Source organism: Nematolebias whitei, chromosome 3 (genome assembly GCF_014905685.2).
Source record: "Nematolebias whitei isolate Nwh7 chromosome 3, NemWhi1, whole genome shotgun sequence".
Lineage (NCBI taxonomy): Eukaryota > Metazoa > Chordata > Actinopteri > Cyprinodontiformes > Rivulidae > Nematolebias > Nematolebias whitei.
The window spans coordinates 19,311,800-19,330,098 of NC_056500.1; the positions used below are offsets into that span (position 1 = coordinate 19,311,800).

Here is an 18,299-nt window from a genome sequence, read left to right on the forward strand (position 1 = left end):
CTGAGCAAATATGCATTTGAATATGGTTCCTTTTTGATTTCTACCCTTCCAGGGGTAAAAAAAAGAAGAAGCTGTAATGCACACTTCTTTTATCAGCCATTAGAGCGTAGTATCCATCCTTAAATCAACAAAAACTGATCTGTTGATAAAGTCATAAAAACAGGATGAAACTGGAATCTCACAACACAAAAATGGGAATTATGCGTCCAAAGATGTCCAACAAAACAGGGCATCCATTAAGGGATTTAGTGGTGGACAACGTTCCCGTATCTCCTCGGAAACATGACTCTGGATCCTAATTGGACCTAATGGCCTGCAGTGTCTCCATAAAAAAGAATCTTGTACTTTGTGGTAAAACACAAACCACAGAGATAGTGCCTTCCCTTTAAGTCAGCTTCAGTGTGTATCTTCATCATGTAGTATATCCACTCCAGTCTGGACTGAAGTTCTTCATCACACACACGCGATTGTTTCATGTGTTGAGTACCCCGTTATCATCGGGCTTGGTTTCCTCTGAGGACGGCTGGCTAGTGACTGTATCGTGACCAGAGTTCAGAGGCCTGGCGTTGGCCTTAGACGACCGCTGCCGCCGAGTGCCGTTGCAGATGCAGCGCAGGAGGTTTTTGAAAGTGATCCACATCTCCTCGTCCTTGTAGGAGTAGATGCAGGGGTTCATGACAGAATTGGCCACGGCCAGAAGCAGCAGCCAGCGTTTTAATTTCATCACGTTGCAGCTGTGGCAGTTGAGACCGTCCATTAGCAGGACTACCAGACCAGGAGTCCAGCAGATCACAAACGCCCCTGCAGACAGAAATAATTAGAAAATTACATATGTTTCTAAGCATCTGTATGGTAAAATGCATTTGTAAGCCTCATAAATTGATGATTAATGCTGAAAACACAAAATGCATGAGTTTATAGCATATATTTATCACCTGTCACTGAAAATCAAAGTCAGAGAGATAATGTTTTGCCTGTGTTTCTGTGTGTGGTGGTCAAGATGGCCGCCCGTCACCAACAAATTACCTCAGAATACACAAAGATTCAGACAGTTTTACAAATATTGAGCCAAACATTTGCATGGTAGTAGCAGAGTCTCACCCTCAACAAACAATTTAACATCATTATTAACTGTTAAGAGTCAATCCTGTTTGATTGTTAGCAAAATCTCCTTCAAACCACTGGACTGATTCCAAGGAAACTCTGAAATTAATAACTGCACATCTATAACTAATTAATTTTGGTACCACTTTACAATAAGGCTCCCCTTATAGATGGCTAATAAATAGTTTATAGATACATTATTAATTCCTCTATAAACACTTTATACATTGTTAATAATTGTTTATTATGCATTAATTAAGGGCGACAAAGAGACAAAACTGACCAGTATCTTGCAGAATAGTGAGCCCAATCTGTTCATTTGTTCATCTGTTGTACTTTATCACAGCATTATAAGTATTTACAACTAATATTATATTTTAAAAAATTAGGCTTACAAATGCTTATTGTGCTCACTAACTTAGTCTGAAATGTTTATTATAACAACTCTAGATAAAATATATAGGTGGCAGGTTTGTCTCACTATTTGGCAAGAAACTGGTCAGTTTTGTCTCTCTGTCACCCTTAATTAATGCATAATAAACAATTATTAATGATTTATAAAGTGCTTATAGAGGAGTTAATAACATATCTATAAACTATTTATTAGCCATCTATAAGGGGAGCCTTATTGTAAAGTGGTACCTTAACTTTTGTAGACAATAAACATAGACATAATGCAGTCAATGTTAGAGACATTGAGCTAAAATCTGATGTGGTAGTAGCAGAGAGTCATTCACAACGCATACTCTACTGATCATGCAAAATACTGCAAAACCACAAGATTATGTTTTTTTTTTTTGTTTGTTTCAGGTTTGATCAAAACTCCACTATTGCCAACATCAGTTGATGCATCTTATTTTAAAACTCTGGCTTGAAAGCTTGTGTAGTGGTTATAAAACGGTTGCAGTTTAAAAAAAGGACAGAAAAAAAAAAACATTAAGAAAAACAATATTGTTTTGTATTATTTGGCTAAAATTGCCTTTGGTTCATGGTAATATGTAGGAAATGTAAATGGAAAAAACGCATCATAATTCATTCCTCAGTTGAAGTAAAATTCATGGGATGCACTGTGATTGCTGATCTAGCGATCTATGATCAATTTTTCTGGTCTTGCAGTTCAAAGGTCACAGAATGATGCAGTAGAATAATAATATGTTTTAAATGCATTTTCTTTAATGTTACTTTTCTGACTACAATTGTTTATAGACTTTAGAGAGTGATACAGTTTCAAAGTTTATGTTTGAAGAGTTTTATTTACCGATCGTGTCTCGATTAGTTATGTCTAAACTAACACTCGCCCATTACAACACCGGATGTGACAGAAGTAACACTGTGTCTTTGTCTGTTTCATCTTTCCTCTTTTACAGGGGTAAAACACTTGCAGGCAACATGCATTCCATCTGGGAATAGTCAGAAATTAGTCATGAAATGTGGTTACCTGTTTACCATTTTCTTAACCATTTTGTTTGTTGTCTGCATAGGGCCCAGGTTCTACAATGTTATAAAACAAAGTCTATCAAAGCCACCCACATCACACGTTCTACCAAATCTGAAGAATCACTGGATGAAGGAGTGTCAGATGAGTCAACAGGTTTCCTCCAACTTTTAACTTTGTGTGTTTGCTGACTAATAAATTGTGTCACATTGCTTCTGAAAACGCAAATTAGTCAACTATGTCAAACATGTTTGGGCACAAACTCCGAAAGAGTTTTGAAGAGCTGGAAGAGGCTGCAGGTAGCAACTTGTCTGCACCAGCAGCATCTGTGTGGCTTTAGTTCAGCAGAACAAACAAATGCAGGGTACCAGAGGCCAACTCTGGACATGTAGAAACAGATTAAATGTGTCTAATAGAATAGCTGAGCTCTGTTTTGAGTTTTCAAACCTAAAGGCAGTTAAAAACACAAAGCTATCTCCTGTTCTTCTGTTCTTCTATGTCCTGACTTCTGTTGTGACTTGGCGCTATATAAATAAACTGAAATGAATTGAATTAGCTGAACAGTGGTTTTATATTTATTTTGCCCCCTTTGATGGCCAAAATACCAGGACCTGAGTTGTAAATGGGTTAGTAGTTAATAGTTAATAATTGAGACCCTATAAAATGGACTTCCAATTTTGAACTTGGATCCTTTTGAAGAGAAACAAATACGTTGTCGGGTCTACACTTAATTCAGAATTTCTGCTTTTGTTCATTCAGTTCTGCTCATGAAAGAAGCTTGTACATGCGCTTCTGAACTGGTTTGGCCAGTTCACCTTAGAGCTTTGTCTTGAACACTTTCACTCACTCTTATTACTATTTTAAAAAATATTGTTTTAGATGTGCAGCTAAACCCATTCCTTGACATTCTTTCCTTCTCCGATATGGAAACAGTATTTCCTTTTTCACAAGTTCACCAGGGCCTTTCCCCCCCCAGTAACTGAAGCAATCTCAGAAAACGGAAAGCTTTGAAGGAAACGTCTGCAGATTTACAGTGAGCATAAAGAAACTTTGGAGCACCAGAGCATGCACAATCTATAGAAATGTGCATCTGAAAACAATTGACAGAGTTGTAAAATATAGTATTTCTTTTTAGGTCAGAGAGGAGGGGACATTTACTGAAGGTCAATGTGGTGAATGGTTCACCACACAGGCCTGCGTCCTTGCAGGGAGAGATAATTACACAGCAGTTTGAATAAAGGGTGTACACTGGCAAACAACTCCTGTGCTCCATACAGTACAGACTGGAGCCTTGTGGACGGATGAAATGAGCACCCAAAATTACAGACCTTTATTTTTTTCCTGATGGGTGCAACAAAACAGCTATCACATGCATGTTTTTAGCTGAAATCACTGAAGGGAAAACAGCTCACCTACAAAGCTGTATGAAACAGCTTCAATCTGAGTCAGATTTCTAAATCCAGAAGCTTAAGCACACCATTTAAACCAGGATAGGCCTCTAAAGACCTTATTTGGTGATTCAAAAGGAGATCAGCCATATTCTTCTCCTATGAATGAAAAACACAAAGTGGGAAATGATTTAAATGCTCCATTGTCATTGTAAGGTATTCTGTTGCAAATCCTAAACAAAAGGAAATCTAAGCCACTGTTAACACAAAAACAGAGTTATAAGGTAGGTAAAATGACCACATCATGCTGCCTTTGCTCCGTACGCTGAAACAAACAGTAATGAGGTGTCCAAGTATGATCACAGTTAGCGTGATGAAACTTAGGAATCAAAGGCGTGTCGTGAAAGAGTCTATTGGTTGTGTGGCAAGTCCTCTCCCTTTAACAACAGCTTTCACTTGGCTCAGTGACTACTTACAAAACTGATTTTAATTCAAATAAATGTACACTAAATACTTTAAATGGAGCTTTTTGAAAAGGAAGGAATGATTTTGAAGAAAAATATTTTTGTGTTGATCTAGGGGTAACAACAAGCTCATAACTAGATTTTAGGTTTAAAAGGATTGTCTGGATTTTTAGAAGTGGGGTTTTTTGAAGGGTTATCCGTAGTCAGTATCTTACCTGCAGTAGACAACAGTCTGGATAATCTTAATTTGTAGAAGATTTCAGAGGAGTCAAGCTAATAAATTATTCAAGCCAATTTCAATGCAGATTTCTGGCATCTTAAAATTTAACTGTAGTTTTGTGATGACTATTTTATTAAACTGCTGTCACTTTTGCATAAAGAGAAATCCATGACTACACAGAAAAGTGTTGCTTGTTCCATGTGAAATGTTTTTCTAACAGGCAATGTTAAACTCTATCTAGCAAGAATAACCATCAAATAAAGAAATATGTAGTTACTTTTCCCGATTTTACCAGAAGTGTTTAGTTTTGCAACAATTTTTCTCATTGACAGTTACAAGTAACACACTCCAGACTCCATCGGTATTCAGGAGAAATAACTGCAGACTTCTGTATAACAGGGTATCTGCAAGTTTCTGGAATTTAAACCTAAGACTTTTAAAAATCTTCTAAAGACCACTATGATTGAAATTTAAGACCTAAATGAATTGCCAAAACTAACAGGGTAATGTCAAATTTATTTCAAAGTAACATATTTTATAGTTTTTCAGCCAAACTCAAATAATTCAAATAATTGAAACAAACCAGTTTCAGGAGCAGAGCAATTTTTTTTTCCAAGGAATGCTGAATGTACAACAATACAGTAGTCCCTCGCTACTTTGTGGTTCATTTTTTGCGGACTCACTCTATCACGGTTTGTTTAAGTACTGTACAGTACTGTATATGTACATAAAATTTTCCAACAACAAAAAAAGTGCTGACATTTTGTAGTTTTCTTTCATTAAGCCTTCACTGTTTTGTTAGTCTAAAGAACTACGTTACCCAGAAGCCATCAGTTCACTTCCCAGAAGTCAACACTGCTTGCTGCAAAACGGAGGGAAAGTTTTGCAACCAAAGTCAGAAGTAACGATAATAAGTTCACAGAACTGGCAGGAAAGTATCAAATTATTCTGAAGCTGAACTCATCCTTCAAGTTGTATCTTCACTGCTGAGTAGCTGGGCTGCAGGTGATCTGGACTCAGTGTGACCCGGATCCTGGGAGCTGCAGGGAACAGATGGCTGCAGAGTTCAGCCTGGTTCTGGTTGCGTGGTGCTGATCCAGACTGGGCCAGAGGGGGTGGAATAAATCCTGGGCAGCCTTGCTCCTGGAGCGGCAGCGGTGGGCTTCAGTCATGCTGCACTGGGACTTTTGTCATCTATCGGGTCGGACGGAACCGAGCTGCTCCTCCTGTTCTGCAGAGCCCTTGTAAGTAAAATTTTGTAGCTCCTGTACATACAAGTACTGTATGTTGTTAAAATTTGTAGGTTTAAGAGTTTAGAGGACTGATTGTGGGCTTCATTGCTGCAGGATAAGTCTGCAGAAGTGAACAGAGTCGGAATTAAACAGAGTTGGACCAGAACCAGAGCTGTTGCTGTTCTGCCAAGCTAGTAAGTAAAATTTAGTAACACATGTTGTTAAAATGACATGAGTTTAAAAGTTTAGAACATTCCAAGAGTGTGGGAAGGGTTTCTAAAGCCTTAATATATGGTTTACTGTACTTGAACTTAAACTTGAACTTGGACTACTGTATCTTTGTGGTTTTTCATTTATCGTGGGGCTTCAAGGTACGGATCCACCGCGATAAACGAGGGACGACTGTAAATTCCTTCTGACGGGACTGCTGCATGATGGGGCTTTTAGTTTTGTTACAGTGTAATAACATCTGAAATCCTTCAAACAAAAACACAGAACTGATGAATACTGAGGTTTAAAAAGTAAAGGAAGAAGCAGTGAATGAACATATAAATTAAAGATGTAACTAAAAGTATTTTAGGAGCAACCATGAAAAATATGGACACATTTAGGACTACTTCAAACCTGACAGCGTAAAAGCTTAAAAATCGCCTTTGCATTAATTTTTAGTTTTCAGTTCTAAGTTGTCTTGAACTCAGACTAGTTGTTAGTTCAACTCCGATAAGAACTCCTTGATTCTCCGAACAGAGCTTGTTCTGATTGCTCTATACTGCAGGTAACATACTGACTGCCGATAACAACTCCACAGAACCCTATTTAAAAAATACCCAAACAATTCCTTTAAAAGTTGAAAATCATATGTTCGCCCTACATTGCAGTTTTGACACTTGCTTTAACTTTCATAAAATACTGGACAAGCATGAGTTAATTCCTAAAACTCACTTGCATTCTTAACCTTGTGGTTAATTTCACAAAAAAAAATATATATATATGCAACCCAGTGTGTTTAGCAAATACCCATCTGCTTGTGACTAAGTGACAACTTGTTGAAAAAGACACAGCTGTTTAGCACAGCTGACTCACTGATGCATCTCTGGAGTTTATGCACAAACACTTGCATGAGCAGCCCTTACCGAGCACAACCATGACCGTCTTGATGAGTTTGATGGGAGTCTTCTTGCGGTTGATCGAGCCGTTAGTGTGCTGCGACATTGTTGAAATCTTCTTCTTCACATAAGCGTAAATCCTCAAGTAGATTGCCACCATGACGAGGAAAACCACCAGGTTAGAAACCGACCAGAAGACCAAGTAGCTCCTGCTAAAGATGGGAGCGAGCTGGGAACAGTCACTGAGGTTGCAGATGCAGTTCCAGCCAAGGCTGGGCACAGCCCCCATGAAGATGGAGATGGCCCAAACCAGACAGATCAGCAGGGTCACCCTTCTCTTTGTCAGGTTGCTATGAACTTTCCATTTCATAACAGAAATGTAGCGCTCCAGAGCTATAACAAGTAGGTTTGCCAGCGAGGCAGAAAGGCTGACATCCAGAAGTCCTTGGCGGATGAAATATTGTGTGACGGTAAGCGTTCGCGACACCTCGCCAGTGTTAAACATGAGGTACACATATGCTATGCCTGCGAGGAAGTCCGAGGCAGCGAGGTTGGACAGAAGATAGTAGAAAGGGTAGTGGAACCTCTTATTGGTGATGACAGCAGCTATGACCATGGAGTTGGAGACTAAGATGAAACAGCAGAAGAGAGAACCCACGACCTGGACCAGGATGAGCTGAGTTCGGTCCCATTTATCTTCTTGACCACTGTAGTTGTAGAAGAAGGCCATGGACTCTTTGAAATGACAGGTTACATTCTGCTGGGCCATTGTATTGGTAAATCTGTGAAGTGAAAGAAACTCTTAGAATGGAAATGCTGAGTTTTGCAAAAACATCACTTTCAATCTTTACTGGCATCACTCATCTCTGGTTTGTAATGGCATTACTTCTTAAGTGTATTACCACTGAATAATGGATGTTTTGTAGCACTAAAGCCAAAACCACAATGGTCCTAATGTTTACTACACCATGAGTATTTAATTTCATTAACTGTTAAATGTATCAAGGCATGGCGTTCAAAGTCTTTGAGGCTATATTTGCAAAGTTCAGGCGATTAAGACTACCGGATGAAAGAAAGGTTGATCATGTTATCATAGTAGTTTTCTTCAAGGCCAAATAACTTGAAGAATGAATTCCTCCAGACAACAAAACTGTAGAACAAGGATACAGTCCCACTGAGGGTTATTTCTATAGCCTATGGTTAGAAAATATCCACAATAATGTCAAAAACGAGCAGGAAACTAGTAGTTGAGGGAAGGTCTTGCTGATTACACACACTTGGACAGAGATATGCGCCAAGACAAAAGTTTACACAGTTTCTGTCATTACGCAACTTTACAACTTGTTCGACCAGATTTACTCAAAAGTACAAAAGTACATTCGTTTAAACAGTAAAGCCATAAAGTAAGGCAGAAAGCAATATTTACCGGCATAAAACAAATAAGAAATAGTCTCTGCGGGAAAAGAAAACAGGTGAATTTACCTGCGTGACGCGTTACACTACAAGACGTTGCGAAAGCGTCCGTGCGGAGCGGGTCCCCGGCATGGCAGCATTGTTCCCGCAGCTGCAGACAGAGGAGCCGACTGAAGCTCAGGAGGCTTCACGTCGAGTCTCTGCCCACCGTGACGTAAAGGGTGTCAACCGCGCACAGTCCCAGCTGAGGCCGCGCGAGACGAGCATGCGCACCCACGCACTGATCATGAGCCACAATTACATATAACGTTAAGACTTGTTTGAGGATCGGGTTGATCTTTGAGCTTCACCTGGTGGTTCATGGTCGTTTGCTTCCTGTCCAGGGCCGGCCCTAGATTGTACGGGGCCCCTCAGTAGAATTTCACTTGGGGCCCCTCATATCATTTAAAGCCAACTGCTGTCAAATCAAGCAATGTTTCCAGTGTTTTTCATTTAATATAAAAAGGCATATTAATCAGTCACTTTTCTGAACACTGTTGAATGTGGAACACCTTGGGGGAAAAAAAAAATCTGACCTCCCTAAGGGATTTTAAACAACTAAGTTCAATGCAAAAATCAGTTCCTGTTTTTAGTATTTTACACCGTTTTATAATGTAGCTTGTTTTATATCACTTCTTTTATTTGCTGTATGCGTTTATATGAATGTTTATTAATGTGTGTACCTCATCAGTTTTCTTTGTTTAAAACAAGTCTCTCTTGTAAATGAGACTGGCCTGTATAAATAAAGGTTGAATGAATGAACGTGGCATTGTTGTAGTAGAACTCATGTGCAAAACTTTTGCTTAAAACTTTGCTTTTAGTTATTAGTGAACCCAGATTGTTAGCAAAATATCTACATTGCGCATGAAAGGTGATTCAGCTAAGGCACAAGAAGCAGACATTAATAAATGAGCATGTATTTATAACTTTGTCATTAGGAATACAATAATAAACTTTGAGTTTGTTTAATGTGAGTATACAAGTACGTGCTCATTGGCCCCCCCTGCTGGCCTGGGGTCACTCTGCAGCTGCTTGTTTGGCCAATGTTTCAAACCAGTCATGATTTAGTACAATTTTTTTTCATTTATTTTATTATTTAAAACTTTTTCCCAGTTTTGACTTGTTTATATCTCTCAACCCCTTCCGTGAACACTAAACTACAAATAAAGAACCCACTCTAGTCCTATTTTGACTGCCTATACTATAATTTTCTATTTAATCAAAATCTGATAAATTAAAGGTCAGGCATTCCTTGAAATGCATATTACCCTTTAATGTGAGTTTTAAATCAAAATCTTACATTTAAAATGGACAGAGTAACAGCCCTTTTAGTCAAGCATTGTGAATATTGTGCATGAGTCATTGCCATTTATGAGTTTGCTAAGGTTGATTAGTTGTGACGGCCATCTTGATTTGAGGTGAATCCAAATGGCTGTTAGATGTACATCCAATAATTGTTTTCTGAACATTTCATTAAAATACATTACAATGATCAGATATTTATCCAACATATAACGTTGACTCCAGTTAATAGCCCAGTTTTAAAAGCATTCAGAGTATGTCATAGGAATAAGTCTCAGCTACTACCACACCAAATGATAGCCCAGTGTCTGTAAAACTGACATTTGTTTTGGACATGACATGACAAGTCATTTTGTGTTTGCTAAGGTTTCTTGGCTGTGGCAGCCATCTTGATTGTGGTTGACTCCAAATGTTAATCAAGGTAAGAGAAGTTCAAGTTCAAAGTTCTTTATTGTCAGTTGCGTCACATGTGGCACACGAGATGGACAGGAACTGTGTACACAGGGAAACAGTTACATCTATCTAACAACAGCAAAATATAAATTGTAAAAAAAAACACACAAAAAAAAAAACAGTATTAAGGATCTAAGATATAAACTAACTATATTTTGTTAAAAAAAAAAAAAAAAACACACACAAACCAACAAAAATAAAATTGCTCTTTTGCCTTTAGTGGTAGGTTACAGTACCCCTTTTTTTTTTTTTTTTTACTCAAAGTCAAATTTAGTTACCACCCTGAACTCGCCCGATCTCGTCTGATCTCGGAAGCTAAGGGTCGGACCTGGTTAGTTCTTGGTCGGGAGGGAGACCACCTGGGAATACCAGGTGCCATAAGCTTTAGGGGGCTGCTGCAGTGCAGAGGTGGGGCAGCCGACTTGGAACCAGATAGTCGCAGGCTCAACTCCCTGCCAAGCCCACACATCATAGTACTCTTGAGCAAGACACCTAATCTCTAACAGCTTACATAGCTGCCCGCTGCACCACCTGGGTGTATCTCGTGATGGGTTAAATGCAGAGCACAAATTTTGTCATTGTATAGAAACATGTCACTTACTGTTGACTGCTGGGAGGAGTGACCTTTGCTCAGGGAGCAATTCTGCCCGGCATTTGGAGAGTCCTGCTGGACCGAGAGGACCACCGGATCTGACAGCAAGCTGGATGTGGGTGGACGGATCGGTATCTGTGGCCAGATCCTTCGGAGTCGCCGCAGGAGATCCTTCCTGCCCACAGCTATCAGCATCTATAACAACTCTTGAATGAAACCAGGATGATGAGCTACAACACTTAAATTCCCATTGGGATTAATAAAGTATTTTTTTTAATTGAAGTGAATATTTTCTTATATTAACATTTTAACAACTGTAGGACAAAAGTAAGTCACAATAAGTCAGGGTGGCTGTGACTGAGTGGTTAGAGCAGTCCTCCTCCAATGCAAGAGTTGGTGGTTTGATTCCATCACCAATTACATGCAAAGTGTCCCTGGGCAAGACACAACCCCTCATCGCCTCCGACGTGCATCCCATTGGTGTAAGAATGCGATAAAGCGCTGATTATTCTTTGTATATAGTAGAGTGCTGTATGAATGGGTAAATGAGGGCAGAGATTGTGTTGTAAAGCACTTTGAGTATCTTGATTAGACAGAAAGACGCTATACAAGTACAGTCCATTTAAGTCATTTTCACAAGTCTGACATGAGTAATTACGTTCCCACTTGATCCAGTGTCTTTTCCTGGGTTTTATATGAAACCATTCACAGATGCTTTAATTAGATCATGAGCTTAAATCTGGAATGGTTCAAATAAATCCCTGACGTGGCAAAACATGTTTATATTAGAGATAATTGGATCACTACTCTGCTTTGAACTGCTTTAGAATGAATGTGAATGCTGCTCACACAGGGGGAATCCTATCAGACTTGTAATTTGTTCTCTCATTATTATTTTTGACAGAATCATCTCCACCAGCAGCATTGAATTGGTCAAGTTTTGGTGAGAAACCAAAATAGTCTCATTACTGACGTTGATTTTTTTTTTTCAATTCTACGGAAACTTTGTCCGTGCACTGATAAAATTCACCGTTCTATAATTTTTACATATTCTCCTAACTTCACGATTTACTTACGACACAAAGTAAAAAAACAAAAGCACATTTAGTATGACAATCTTTATTAGCTATATTTACTTTAACACTAGAAAAATAAATTACATTTTGCAATGCATTATGTTACACAGCTGCAGTTGATGCGAAGCTCGATTCAGAAAACCCTGAATACATTTCTTCGGCATGTTCAGACCTTAAAACGGACCCAGTAAACTTTCACACAATACACTGAAATCCAGTGGATATTAACACAGATTAAATATTTTCTAATATAAAGTTCCAGTTTTAAATACATAGCTCAAGGTCCAGATTTACGTCCTGCACGAAGAGCTTCTTTTGGCATTTCATATTGCACTTCACACGTTGTACTCGTGTAACTCTCCAGTTTCCAGGACTCTGCAGCAAAAGACTTGGATCTGCAAGATTGTATCAGATCCTGTTCCCAGTCTTCTGCTCCCTGAACCAGTACATCGAGAGACGGCCCAGCCTTCATCATCACTGGACACCATTTGCTGGAAGTCTGTAACACACACATACACACAAAGTATTAAATATCTCTTCTATAAAAGCAGCATGTTTGATACATTGTCATAAGTGAACATGAACAGATTTGTTTGTGTCAAACATTTTACTGGGTTTAATTTACACATGAATTAAACAAATGCTCTTCAAATGTGGTTTTAAAGCTTTACCATAAATCCTTAAACAAATTTAAATCGACCAGAAAAAGGTGGAGAATCAAGTGGAGTTCAAATATCTGAAATGTGATCACAAGAGATATATGGAGTGGGAGATGAATCAATAAATGGGGGCATCAGCTGCAGTAATCACTGCATTGCTCCGGTTTGGAATGGTGAAGGAGCAGAGCCTAAAAGACAAATCTCTCGATTTATTGGTCCATCTATATCCATGAGACGATCCATTGTGACCTAAACAAGATCCTGGATAAAAGCGGCTAAAATGAGTTTCCTTCATGGAGTGGCCAAATGAGAAGCTTCATCATCAGGGGGGAGCAAAGTGTGAAGCCATCACTCCTCCACATCAAAGAGTCAGCTGAGGTGAATAAGCATCTGATTACAATTCCCCCTGGGTGTTGTCTTGGCTTTTCCAGACATGTCCCACCAAGCTAAGTGGAAAGGGATATATGTGTTTCCCTCTTATGTTCATCCAGTTACACAAAAGCATTTTGTGTATGCAATCGTTAAGTTGCAGCACTAAATGAAAAACGTGTTTCTTGCAGGCTATCTGATGCTATTTTTGACCTCGAATGGTTTTGTGCAGGTGAAATGCAGCTTGCACATTTTGCAATATGAACCCACGTCAAAAGAGCTGTGGACACGATTTTCTTTAAAGAACTGGAAGGGAAAGTGAGAACTTACCTTTTATTTCATTTCCAATTTTATCAAAAATGTTTAGTTCATCTTTAAGAAAAATAAAATAAAATGTAAAACGAGGACTTCCAATGGAATTTAGCCAAATATTCTTGTGTATTCAGTTCCTTGAATTAAAAAAAAAGGACTCAAGTAAAAAAGAAAACATCTTAAATGTAAACTGTGCAGATTAACCAAAATTACCAGCAACTAATTTAAGCAAGCTTGATAAAATGTTAAAATCCAAAATCCGATTACTTATTAGTATAAATTTACTTTAAAACAGTGGTTCCACCAGTTTCCATAATAGAAACATTTGTCTCTGTTTTGCTCAGAATTAGCATTTTATTTACCTTAACCCACGGGAGTCCAAAGTGCGGCCCGAGGGGCCATTTGCGGCCCTTGGAGTGATTTTGTGCGACCCACAATTGCAGTTTAAGAATGGTGTCATTTTGGCCAGCAGGCTTAAGAGGTCGATGCAGACTTTCTGCTAATTAGTTGGTAATCCTTTTTTATATAATGTTTAAGTTTAACAGCAAAACAGTTGAAAAACGAGCTTCTCAAAATGAGCAACATTAAACAAAATACAAACATTTGGCTATAATCTTTTTATTTTCACTTCATGGTACAAAGCACCAAAACCCTTTACTGATTTCTACCAGAAAGGAGACTTTTGGATAATGATTCATTAAACTTGGCTAAATATTGCAGGAATAAAATATTGCAAGAAAGAAATTGGACATTTTAAATGAATATAACATGGTATCATCTGCATACGAGTTGAGCAACTTTATCAAACCTACTATGAATCTGTTGTAGTGACTGACAGCTGGACGATTTTTTCAGAAATTCGATCAGCCTTCCTGCCATCCATGGTCCAAAAGGCTGATCGGCCCGTTTTTAAAAAGGAGACTTACTCAAATTACGCCTTTGTTGCCGAGAACAGAGTAAAATGAACTTTCCAAACACAAGAATACAACAAACATAGACCCAACAGATCAAATAATTTTTAATTAAAAAATATAAGCCTAGTGTTTATGAGGCTTTATATGTTTTGGATCTACAACAATTTTAAACTTTCTCCACCAAAATTTGTAAACTTTTGTCCTTTCTCCAAAATATTATTCACGTAGAGAGTAAAATTCACATTTTTGTGGCCCACAAGTCTTTTCATCTTGATAGTTTTGGCCTACGTATATAAAAAGTTTGGACATTCCTGCCCTGATCCATAACTTTTGTTACAGATTAGAAATTCCATTTGATAATTTATTTTTTTGGTTGGCGGGGAGGAAGGGTGGGTCACGTCTGGATACACCCAGACTTATTTGAGGCACTTCTTGTCACTTTGTTTCATTGAACTTGTTACGAAAGGGCTCAAATTCAAACCAAAAACTGCTCGTTCAAACTGGTACGATTTCCTTCTTTTTATCTTTTAATATATAAACACAGTGCTGCTGTCGGGGTAATTCCTAGCAAACGTCATTACAGACCATTTTGCAGAAGTTAGTTGTCAAAGCATGCCCATTTTCTTGGGTGTTTTGTTTTCATGCTCAAATAATGGAGATAAAAATGGCTTACATTTCTGAAAAATAATTGTACCCATTTAGATAAAAAGAAAATAAACAAAGCCTAATATGCTGTTTCGTAGACTTCAAACATCACGGCTCTTGCTGTTACACACCATTTTTAACCATTTATGATCTTAAGATTGTTTTATTCATCCTCTCACTTCCACAAACCTCCACATATTTTGAGGATGTTCATATTTTTCAGAGGGAAGTTGTTTAAGATTCTGCTGGAAAACAAAACCAAGCTTTTGACTGCAGAGCATAACTTTCACACAATATCCACTTCTGAGCCAAGCTGCTTGATCAGTGAAACACCACACAGTTTCCATGAGATGCACCAGATGGGCTTTAGCCAAACGCATTACAAATATTTGCATGAGTGTGTAGTTGCTGCAGGGATCATTACTGTCACACTTCCATTACAACATTCAGTTTACTTACAAAAATCTACAATAGTTTAAATCACTCCTGCAAAAGTCTGATCATTGTTGCAAGTCTCAATTTGAGCAACCAGTTCCTTTTTAAAGTGGCCATGTGCTTTTGTATTACAGCACCTGAAGAGAAAATACTATTCATTTTTAAATTAGGAAATCCCCTCAAATCATTTGGTTCTTCTCGAGACTACAAAGCAGAACAAAACATTTAGTGCTGGATTGGGTTCAACCACTGAAACAACCAAAGGAGATGAAGTGAGAGATGCAAATTATAATTCAACTGTAAACTTAAAAATAAAAAAAAACTAAAATAAGCCAAAGGAAAGGCAAGCCACTTCTGATTATTAAAAAGCTTTATTTTTTTTAATTGGGGACCTTCTATTTTAAGAGATTCTTATTTAAATAATTCATTAAATAAGTCAAATTAATCAGACTTTAACTTGAATTTAAAAACCGCTCCAGTAATACAACTAAACAAAAAAATGAATTAAAAAAGCCAGTTGCATCTGGATAAAGTTTCATTCAGTGAAGCATCACGTTTGCTCATCTAATTGTTGCCTTAGCATTGAAACAAAGACGCTCATACACCCACAATTTAGTCAGATAAGAGGCGTCAATTATCTCCAATTACTGAGTTTGTGCAATTTGACAGAAGGACTAACGACAGAACTTTGGTCATTTTAAAACGGTTTTCCACTAATTTCCACAAGATGATCATGCTTATTCAGTTGCATTACACAGTTACTGTACGTAATGGCTCTGTAACAGAAACTACACTTCCTTAAAGACTTAAACATCCAGAGTGGAAAACCTGGATAATTCGGTAATAAACAGCTCTCGAGGAAACGGGAAAGAATCCAGGCTTGGTCTTAATGACTGATTAAATATAAAAAACAGACATGTGAGCTGAAACAGCTGCCCTCAAAATGCTGATAACTCTTAATAGTTCTATTTCCCCCCTCAAAGTTTATACGACAATAAATGTATTTAACAGTGTGTACAAATATTTGAAACTCTGGTGCAATCATGAGGTAAACATTTTATTGCACTTGGTTGAACATTTTTTTCCTTTTCAATAGAAGGAACTGGACCAAAACTGAGGAGGTCTGTGTACGGAAAAACCTTTTCCTAAAACGAAACGTAAGAATGAAGTTATTTGCTTAACATTTTAGAATTTATTTTATTTTTTTAAGAAATTGTGACTTCGTCAAGGTTGAATCTTTACAAATTTAAAGAAGTTTAGGAGGAAGAAAATGTTTGTATAGGATCAGATGAGAAAACGAGCACACGCCTTTACATTAGGAAAGTGGTCACATTAGAACACTAATAAAAAATTGATATGAAAGAGGAAATAGCGTTTGGCAATTCTAAGCAAACCCAAACACACAAGGGAAACTCTGAACCACACGTCTCACCACATAAAAGACAAGTTGTCTTTTTAAACTTGTGCATTTTTCAGAAGCCTTCCAAAGAGACACTAAATTCATACAACCTTTCTGGATGCTTCAGAGCCCCAGTGATAAACAGGACTTGTTTTTCTTTGGAAGATTACACAGGAAATCAGGAGGTGTATGTGGATGGGGGAGGTGATGGGGGTTCTTCCCAGTGTTCAGCCTCAGTTTCTCTGTAATCAGTCCATCACTGGGTGTGTCTGCATAGTTCCCACCACTAATTTCATTGCTCTCAGACAGAGTAGGACTGAGCCAAACCACAGAGTGGAGGAAATCTTGCAGGGATTGGATCATTGGAAAGGAATGACCAGAAAACACACATCTTACAGAAGCAACAAGGTGTAAAATATGCTAGATACATTTTTTTTAAGCCTGCAGTAGCATTTTATTGCCTTTTTATGTGAGGATAAAATAAAATGGATAAAGCACTATAAAGAATCGCATCAATTTGTTTGCTGTAGCAGACATGAGCACTCTGGCAACCCTCATAAAACCCACTTTGATATCTAAATGTTTTGCAAGTTAAATTTGTGCATCACTTCTTGGTGGTCAAAAAGTATCATGTAGCTAAATAAAAATAAAGGCTCGTCCACACTCTGGGATACAAACGTATTTAAATGATATAATTTTCTGATGTTCGGAGAAAGAAAAAAAAAAGCTTAGACATGTAAAGTTATTTTTTTGGTATAAATTCACAACACATCAAAGTTCGTGCTCAGTAATCCAGGTAAAAAAAAAATCCAACAAAGTTAAGTCAGGTCCTCTGGATGGTATCTTTGTTTTGGTTGAAACATTTCGTCCTTCATCCAAAGGACTTCATCAGTCCGAGGAGCCATGAAGGACGAAATATTTCACCAAAAAAAAAAAGAAGAAGAAAAGAAACCATCCAGAGAATCTGATTTAACTTTGTTGGATTTTTTACCTGGATTATCGAGCATAAACTTTGGCCATGGCTGTCTCAGAAGTCGATGGGAGAGAGGGCAGACACCAGAGACCATCTTATCACCATCAAATGGGTTGGCCCACAATGTGAGTAAGCCACTTATGGGACTGAGTTTGGTGTGGCTCCTCGGACTGATGAAGGATGAAACATAAAAAAATAATAATAATAAATTAAACAAAAAAAGATAAACCATCCAGATGACATGGCTGGACTTTGTTGGAAATTCACAACACGTTTTAAAGCAGCCAGTTTTCAGACTACTTTTGTTGCAAGGTCAGCTTCTTTAGAGATGTTCTACTCAAAACTGCTGCAACATAGTTTTTCAATATGAGCAAGCATTTAGTAAAATAGCTTGAAGGCTCACAATAAACAGTTTACTTGTCTGGTAATTTTACTCTCATGTTCCCATTGGCCTTGTCTGCAGTTCTGCCCCAGGCAGCTGCTACCAGTATCCATATTTAAGTTTTTTTTAAGTGTCTTGAATTAGCAGCAGCTTAAATTACAAAATTTCTTGCTCTCAAATACAAATATTCATAATTTGCCATCTCACAAGTGTGATTTGAAATTTAAGAAAAATATATGGGAGCAAAAGGAAGCTGTTAAACAATATTTCCATTATAGAACTTTTTGCACAAACTGTAAACCACTCATAATACGCTTCGATTTCACAGACTGGAACGGCTCAGTCCAACTACATTTATCCTTCCATGAGTCACCCTGCACCTCTGAA

At 37.9% G+C, this 18,299-nt stretch overlaps 1 protein-coding gene across 1 annotated transcript; it reads right to left on the reverse strand.

Annotated features, from left to right (window-relative positions):
* Positions 1-278: 278 nt before the first annotated feature.
* On the reverse strand, positions 279-8,488 carry lpar3 (lysophosphatidic acid receptor 3). Its single transcript, XM_037674607.1, has 3 exons — positions 8,432-8,488; positions 6,977-7,731; positions 279-801 (listed from the first exon to the last, which is right to left on the reverse strand). Exons 2-3 carry the CDS (start codon positions 7,716-7,718, stop codon positions 473-475), a joined length of 1,071 nt encoding a protein of 356 aa, XP_037530535.1. The 5' UTR covers positions 7,719-7,731; positions 8,432-8,488; the 3' UTR covers positions 279-472.
* Positions 8,489-18,299: the final 9,811 nt, after the last annotated feature.

Excerpts from the sequence above, each read along its gene's own strand:
- lpar3 (XM_037674607.1), bottom strand. The coding sequence starts at position 7,718 with ATGGCCCAGCAGAATGTAACCTGTCATTTCAAAGAGTCCATGGCCTTC. Across the intron at positions 802-6,976 it reads GACGGTCATGGTTGTGCTCG|GGGCGTTTGTGATCTGCTGG; the intron begins GTAAGGGCTGCT and ends TTCTGTCTGCAG.